Here is a 9,252-nt window from a genome sequence, read left to right as displayed (position 1 = left end):
ATTCGATATGAAAAACATCTTTAAATAAACTTTGTCTTTGAAACAAATATTTTATTTTTCAATTAAGATGCATTTTGCATAAGGCATCGTTAATCAATTAGTGTAGTTATCATAATTCATAATACCTTATATTATCATAGATATACGAATACCTGGTTTGAGGATAAATCGTTATCATTACGCGATTTCATAAAAATTTAAAACTCAAAAGCTCAAAACATTTTTCCTATAATGACGCTTCAAATTTTCTCTATAGCTATTTGAAGCAAAACTTATGGAAAACTTGGTGTTAAATTTCATAACCTTAGATATAAATACAAACAATATTATGAATTTTGAACTACAAAATAATTTACAAATATTCATGGTTTTGACGAATTTTTGTCAATATTTGAAATTCAAATGCTAATAAAAATTTAATTTGAATTTCCGGTGGAGATTTTTTTTGTGATAGAGATTGACAAATTTGTAAGGAATCTTGTATTAAATTTTCAAATCTTAGATTTAAAAATAAAATTTTTTATGAATTTCTAGCATAAAATAATTTACGAATTTTCGTGATTTTTATGTATGTTGTCAAAACTCAAACTTTGAATGCTTGTAAAAAAAAAATGTGACTATACATTTCTTGTATTTTTCAATTGCTATAGTAAAAATATTTTAGGAGCCTTGTATTAAATTTTCAAATCTTAGGTATAAAAGGAAAATTTTTTATGAATTTCTAGAATAAACAAATATCAGTAACATTAACATTTGGAGAACATTTCAAGTATTTACAGTGATTAGTTTTTGAATAACAACCATATAAGAAAACCTATTTGGTCGAAAACTGGTTTTGCGTAAAAATTCCCGTTTTACTGTCATTTTTTTTTTTTGGTTTTCTCGATTTTTTTGAAAACTGTTGGAAAATGTTTACTTTTGACCTCTATAATGCACCAAGGATCTTCAATTTTACATTGGAAACCACCCCCAATGTTTGAAATCGAAGCATTATTTCGACTAGTTATGCTGTACACAGACACAAAAAATAAAAAACAAAAAATAAAATACACATCATTGTTAAATCAATACATTCATCACTTCGTTCAGAATCTAAAATATATGTAACGATCACCACCCTCAAGTTTTTACTTACCTATTCATCGAGTACCTTTATAGGCATCAATGCTACTTACCTTTTCCATACTATGTTTAATATGAGATCATAAACTATAAAAAGGAGGGTAAGTCGTGGATGTAACTCTGCTGTACAGTCAGTTGCAAGTAAATTACTGTAATGGATGGAACTAAATTTGAATCCAATGACATTATATCATTGTATACGAAAAACGATTCTGAGTGAAGACGGTTTATCTGTCTAGGATATATTATAGATTATTAAAAAATTTTAAATCTTAGATTGAAAAAGAAAATTTTTTATGAATTTCTAGTTTGAAATATTTTGCGAATTTTCGTGATTTTCGTGATTTTCGTGATGTTTACATATGTTGACAAAATTCAAACTTTGAATGCTTGTAAAAAAAAATTGTGGCTACGCATTTCTTTTATTTTTCAATTTATTGTAAAAATATGATAAGAGCTATGTATTAAATTTTCGAATCTTAGATATAAAAAGAAATGATGCTTATAAAAAAGAATTGTGACTATGAATATATTTTATTTTATTTTTCAACTGCTATTGTAACAATATGTTAAGAGCCTTGCATTAAATTTTCAAGCTTTTCTGCCAAACAAATACATTTTTATCAATATTAATTTTAAAAATACATTCATCGCTCCGCTCAGAATCTAAAACTAATAATGATCGAAAATTTCAAATGCCTATGAATAGTTCAACTTAAGTCGAAAATGTTTGAAAATTGAATGGTGGATAGAATATACTTATATTATATATGTGAAAATTTCATGTATCTATGGTCATTTGTTTTAAAATTACATCAAAAACCAAAATCAATTTTGTCGAAAACTAAGTGTGCGTAAAATTTCCCGTTTTTCCCTTAATTTTTAGTTTGTTTTTCTCGATTATTTAGAAAAGTATTAAGAATTTTTCACTTTTGACCCCCCCAAAGTACCAACTAGATTCACTTTCTGATCGAACGAAGTACTGAAGTCAAAAATCGAAGCACTTTCACTGCCCCAAAACGTGATGACAGGCACAAAAAAAAAAAAAAAAACACATCATGGTAAAATCACTACATTCATCGCTCTGCTCAAAATCTAAATTAAATCAATATTTTCCGATTTATGATTTATCAATATCTCGATCGATTTCAAATTCTTCTATTTAACTAAATATTTTAAAGGTGTCTATTTCTATATTTTTGTATTTAAGATTATGGATACATTAAGTACATTGAAAATATCACATGAATAATGAATTATTTTTATTTTTATTTTTTATAGATTACGATCCTTATAGTAGTACGTATAATTGATTTGATTTGATTATATGTCAAATTTATTTTTAATGATTAAGTTGAATATACCAACATATAAAATTATTTATACGTTTTAAAAATATTAAGAGAACGATTCATTTGATATTATAAATGTCTTAAAAACAATGAACACTAACTATAAAAACCCAAATAAGTGGATGTCGCTCTGCTGTCCAGTAGGTTACAACTGTTACAAGTGGGTTACTGTAATGAATGGTACTAAATTTGAATTAAATTTGACAGTCTAGAATATTTTATACTATATTAATTATATTGTTATTGTTTCAAAAAAAAATTTAATTTCAACCTGGCGGCATCATGAAAAGCACTAATTCCCGCCAGACTATCAATTAGTGAAATAAAAATTAGTGAAAGGTTTCCATTTCCCCAGCACGGATAAAAAATATCTAAACTAGATCAAAATATCTAAGTAATAATAAAAAATATTTGATTAAAGAATATCAATTAAATAAAAGAATCTAAGTTGATATAAAAAATTTAATTTAACTAAAAAATATGTTTTGAATAAAAAAAATTCTTGATTGATATAAAAATATTAATCGAATAAAATAATTGAAGTCGATATGAAAAACATCGTTAAATAAAAAAAAGCAGGTAATTGAGTACCACTCTGCTGTACATTAGGTGGTGGGGTGCACCTCTGACTAGGGTAGGTTAAACTTGAATGCAATGATAGTTATCATTGTATATGAAAAACGATTCTGAAAGGAGATGATTTGTCAGTCTAGGATATATTATATTTAAATATTGTCATACTATATTATTCATTTTATGTTCATACTACATGTTATTTTGAAACAAATATTTTATTTTTTAATTAGGACGCATTTTGCATAAGGCATGGTTAATAAATTTTTCCAAAAACATTGCATGTAGTTATCATAATTCATAATACCTTATATTGTCATAGATATACATAGGTATTATACCTGGTTTGAGAATAAATCATTATCGATACGCGATTTCATAAAAATTTAAAACTCAAACGCTCAAAACATTTTTCCTATAATGAAGCTTCAAATTTTCTGTACAGCTAGGTATTTGAAGGAAAACTTATGGAAAATTTAGTGTTGAATTTTATAACCTTAGATATAAATACACACAATTTTATGAATTTTGAACTACAAAATAATTTGCAAATATTCATGGTTTTGTCGAATTTTTGTCAATATTTGAACTTCAAATGCTAATCAAAAAAATTGTGCATATGTATTCTTATATTTTTTTAATCACTATTGTAATCACTATAAGAAAAACTTATGAGGAACCTTGTATTAAATTTTCAAGTATTTTAATTGGGCCAAAAAAATTTAATCGACACATCAAATAAAATTTTTCAGATTAATTGAAAATTTCAGCTGTCTATAAATATTTCAAAAAAAGACAAAAAATTTCCAAAATTAAATCACGTAAAGAAAATACCAATCTAAATATTTGGTAAAATTTTCAATTATCTACGACTTATAATTCTTGATTAATAACAAATATTTAAAATCGTTATCGTTACCCTATTTCGTAAAATTTTAAAATTCAAACTCACTTAAAATTTTTCCTATAATGATGTTTCGAGTTTTGTCTGTAGCTACTTGAAGGAAAACTTAGTGTTGTATTTTTAATCCTTAGTTATGAACACAAACAATTTTATGATTTTTCAACTTCAAAATTACTCGCAAATTTTCGCGTTTTCGTACAAATTTGAACTATAAACGCTAATAAAAAAAATTTACACAAATGATTTTTAATTTTTTTTAACTACAATAAGAACAAATAATAAGGAACCTTGTATTAAATTTTCAAGTTTTTTTTTGTCATCCAAAATTTTTTTACCGACACTTCAAAAAAAAATTCTCATAAAAATCGAAAATTTCAGAGGTCTATTAATAACTCAAAAAAAGTCAAAATTTTTTTTAAATTACACATATATAGATAACACAAAAACATAAACATTTGGTGAAAATTTCAAGTATTTTCAGTGTTTATTTTTTGAATTACAACCATATAATAAAATCGATTTGGTCGAAAACTTGTTTTGCGTAAACAATATTATGAATTTTGAACTACAAAATAATTTACAAATATTCATGGTTTTGACGAATTTTTTTCAATATTTGAAATTCAAATGCTAATAAAAATTTAATTTGAATTTCCGGTGGACATTTTTTTTGTGATAGAGATTGACAAATTTGTAAGGAATCTTGTATTAAATTTTCAAATAAATAAAATTTTTTATGAATTTCTAGCATAAAATAATTTACGAATTTTCTTGATTTTTACGTATGTTGTCAAAACTCAAACTTTGAATGCTTGTAAAAAAAAAATGTGACTATACGTTTCTTGTATTTTTCAATTGCTATAGTAAAAATATTTTAGGAGCCTTGTATTAAATTTTCAAATCTTAGGTATAAAAGGAAAATTTTTTATGAATTTCTAGAATAAACAAATATCAGTAACATTAACATTTGGAGAACATTTCAAGTATTTACAGTGATTAGTTTTTGAATAACAACCATATAAGAAAACCTATTTGGTCGAAAACTGGTTTTGCGTAAAAATTCCCGTTTTACTGTCATTTTTTTTTTTTTGGTTTTCTCGATTTTTTTGAAAACTGTTGGAAAATGTTTACTTTTGACCTCTATAATGCACCAAGGATCTTCAATTTTACATTGGAAACCACCCCCAATGTTTGAAATCGAAGCATTATTTCGACTAGTTATGCTGTACACAGACACAAAAACAAAAACAAACACACATCATGGTAAAATCAATACATTCATCACTCCGTTCAGAATCTAAAGCACACCTTATTTTAAAATCAATACATTTATCACTCCATTCAGAATCTAAAATATATGTTATGATCACCATCCTCATGTTTTTACTTACCTCTTCATCGAGTACCGTTATAGGTATCAATGCTACTTACCTTTTCCATACTATGTTTAATATGAGTTCATAAACTATAAAAATAAACCAATTTTTTCAAATTTATTATTAATCAATATCTCGATTGATTTCAAATTATTCATTTTAACTGAATATTTTAAAAACGTGTATTTCTATATTTTTGTATTTAAGATATTGCATTGTATTTTCCACACTTTTAACTCATAATTTATAGTAGCCATTGTTAATTGTCTTCTAATCTACTTTGTGTTTTAAAAGAAATATAATATTATGCACTGGATATTTTAACCATATATTTTTTTAAATTGCTGTAATAATTTGTGAATAAGCTCATATTAAATGTTCTACCATTTTTAAAATGTTAAACCTCGCAAGCGATCGACTCTCGTCGATAGATCGTAGTAAAGTACTACGAAATGAAATGTTTTATAGAATAAGGGCATAATATACCTAGTAAATTTTTTAGATTATGTCAATTATGAAGTATATGATATCATTTACGAAATATTATGTTTGTTAATTTATTTCTAGCGCGTGCAAGTATGTGAAATTTGTATTTTTTTTTCAATTTGTTTAATTTTAAAAATTCCATTTATGTGATTTGTGTCTCTATCGTAGCATTTGTAATGTCGCCGTTCTTAAATTATTAGTTACTTATCGAATATCGTTATATCTAAAATTATTTAGTTATTTAGTCATTGCTTTTTACCACAGTACTAAGTATAATTATTAATTATTAACTATTCCTTTTTCTCTACTATGTTTTATATATGTTCATAAACTATAAAAATAAAACAATATTTTCTGATTTATTGTTTATCAATATCTCGATCGATTTCAAATTATTCTATTTAACTAAATATTTTAAAGGCGTATATTTCTGTATTTAAGATTATTGGTACATTAGATACATTGAAAATATCAAATGAATAATGAATTTTTTGTTTTTATTTTTTTTAGGAGATGTTTTCTTTGGTACGTATAATATATTTGATTTAATTATATGTCAAATTTATTTTTAATGATTAAGTTGAATATATCAACATATAAAATTATTTATACGTTTTAAAAATCTTAAGAGAACGATTCATTTGATATTATAAATGTATTAAAATGAATTAACACTAACTATAAAAAACCAAATAAGTGGATGTCACTCTGCTGTCCAGTAGGTTACAACTGTTACAAGTGGGTTACTGTAATGAATGGTACTAAATTTGAATTAAATTATATAATATCATTGTATAAAAAAAAAACGATTCTGAGCGGAGACAGTTTGACAGTCTAGGATATTTTATACTATATTAATTATTTTGTTATTGTTTCAAAAAAAAAAATTAATTTCAACCTGGTGGCATCATGAAAAGCACTAATTCCCGATAGACTATCAATTTTTAGTGCTCAATTAGTGCTTATGGAATATACAAATATAAAAACTAATGAAAGGGGTCCATTTCCCCAGCACGGATAAAAAATATCTAAACTAAATCAAAAAATCTAAGTAATAATAAAAATTATTTGATTAAACAATATTGATTAAATAAAAGAATCTTAGTTGATATTAAAATTTAATTTAACTAAAAAATATGTTTTAAATAAAAAAAAAATCTTGGTTGATATTAAAATATTAATCGAATAAAATAATTGAATTCGATATGAAAAACATCTTTAAATAAAAAAATATATGTAATGATCACCATTCTCAAGTTTTTACTTACCTATTCATCGAGTACCGTTATAGGTATCAATGCTACTTACCTTTTCCATACTATGTTTAATATGAGTTCATAAACTATAAAAATAAACCAATTTTTTCAAATTTATTATTCATCAATATCTCGATTGATTTCAAATTACGAGTATTCATTTTAACTGAATATTTTAAAAACGTATATTTCTATCAATTTCTATCATCGTTTATAGGTATTGTTGACATTTATCAGTGTCCCCACTACTGGTAACTTGATGATAACATCATATGTATGTTACTCATCCAGTACCCACCATTCGGTTTTCATAAATTTTTGTGGACTAACATTTAGTATGCATTTGTATGCAGTGGCGTAGCCAGGATTTTTCAAGGGGGGGGGGGTTTAAGTATAAATGAAACTTAGTTATATAATTCTATAATTATGTATTATAAACACCTCAATATGAAAATTAATAATCTAATATAATCGGTTATAAAACTATAATATATATATTATATATAATTTACCATAGTACTTACTATTGTCTATTGGTGTAAATTTTTATTTTATTTATTGTATATATTCTATATTATTATTATTACCTATTGACCATTAATACACACAAACAATTAACACAGGTCATAGACACAAAAAAAACAATAATACAAATAGTTAAAACAATCATAATAACATTATGTAAAAACCCACAGGTTTCTTGTCCCACACAGAATCTAAAATCTAAACATAAATACATACATTATACATTTAAACATATATAAATTATAAACATAAAATAATTTAGAACCACATCAAAACATATTTAAATAATTTTTCATACAAACCTTTTCTAACTGCTGAATCAGTATTCCAATATCCATAGAATCAGTAATATCAGTATCATGACTGTTTTCAGAATTTCTCAAGTTCAGGACATTCTTACTCTGTTAAAAAAAAAAAAAAAAAAACATTAATTGTTAGTCCCATATACTATCAATGGTGTTGTGTCATAGCTATACAAGTTTTTAATTTTACTAATAAAAACATTAATTCAACTAATATAATACAATATGATATAATGATCTTGTAGTTTTTGCTAACTGCTAAGCAAATAGGTCATTTTTTTAATTAAATGTAATTAAGAAGTAGGTAGGTAATTACTTACAGTTTTAGTAATTTTGGTGGTAACATCTTCATCATCTTCCACAGACCGTTTATGTTTGTCTTTATCAGTGTTAGTCTAAAATATAATAATCGACATTTAACATAATTTCATGTTACTTTCCTATATGGACTATATTATTTGTTGTACTAATAATATAATTAAGTATTAACTAACTCACCACATCGTCTACATCAATTTTTGATGATGATTTAGATACTGCTGCACTCGTTTTTCTTATTAGAAATTTATCCATAATGGCAAAAGTAAAATGTGTAATATACTAATATCAAATATGAATTCAAATTTCAATTGACAAATTACATTTTTTTTTTTATCCTGGTATATTCAATATTGAATAGGTATTCATAAATTTCGTAATTATAAATTTGCAGATTTTAATTTATCACAATATCACACAACCAAAAGTAATAGATAACAACAGTCTCACTTTTGAATATTATCGTGATACAAATTATAAGCAAACAAACAGTTTTATCAAATATTGTGATAATACGTTGTAATAACTCATAACCACGGTCTTAAAATAATATAAAATAATATCTTTAAGAGGACGTTTCACCCGCATGTGTTGTCTCCGTCTTACAAGTGCGTAACATTACAAAAACTTTTACGCGCGGGAAAGAACCGAGAAAGATACAGTTATAACTAAGAAACGAAATTTTCATCACATAAAAAGGAGAATTTTGTCTGTGCAATATCGTTTTTATTTTTTCGATATCAGAACTACAAAAAAAGTTATTCATGCTTAAAAAACGCAAAATTAATGTATTATAAAACAATAAGAATTTTTGTTGTATAAGTGATATCGAAAAAATAAAAACGATATTGCACAGACAAAATTCACCTTTTTATGTGGTGAAAATTTCGTTTCTTAGTTATAACTGTATCTTTCTCTGTTCTTTCCCGCGCAAAACAGTTTTTGCAATGTTACGCACTTGTAAGACGGAGACAACACATGCGGGTGAAACGTCCTCTTAAGAGGACGCTACACCCGCATATGTTGTCTCCGTCTTAC

The 9,252-nt window shown here is 24.9% G+C and overlaps 1 protein-coding gene across 1 annotated transcript; it reads right to left on the bottom strand.

The window, feature by feature from the left end:
- Positions 1–7,735: 7,735 nt before the first annotated feature.
- On the bottom strand, positions 7,736–8,469 carry LOC149054818 (uncharacterized). Its single transcript, XM_089228418.1, has 4 exons — positions 8,398–8,469; positions 8,217–8,291; positions 7,897–7,995; positions 7,736–7,792 (listed from the first exon to the last, which is right to left on the bottom strand). The coding sequence occupies exons 1-4, from the start codon at positions 8,467–8,469 to the stop codon at positions 7,736–7,738; spliced, it is 303 nt and encodes a 100-aa protein (XP_089084544.1).
- Positions 8,470–9,252: the final 783 nt, after the last annotated feature.

This window comes from Diuraphis noxia, unplaced genomic scaffold, assembly GCF_037042655.1.
Source record: "Diuraphis noxia isolate RWA-SAM2 unplaced genomic scaffold, SU_Dnox_SAM2 contig0005, whole genome shotgun sequence".
Classification (NCBI taxonomy): domain Eukaryota; kingdom Metazoa; phylum Arthropoda; class Insecta; order Hemiptera; family Aphididae; genus Diuraphis; species Diuraphis noxia.
This window is presented reverse-complemented; position numbering and strand designations above follow the sequence as displayed.

Coding starts and splice junctions, on each gene's coding strand:
- LOC149054818 (XM_089228418.1), bottom strand. CDS start 8,469: ATGGATAAATTTCTAATAAGAAAAACGAGTGCAGCAGTATCTAAATCA. Junction 8,292..8,397: donor CAAAAATTGATGTAGACGAT/GTGGTGAGTTAG, acceptor ATTATATTTTAG/ACTAACACTGATAAAGACAA. Junction 7,996..8,216: donor CCACCAAAATTACTAAAACT/GTAAGTAATTAC, acceptor TTTTTTTAACAG/AGTAAGAATGTCCTGAACTT.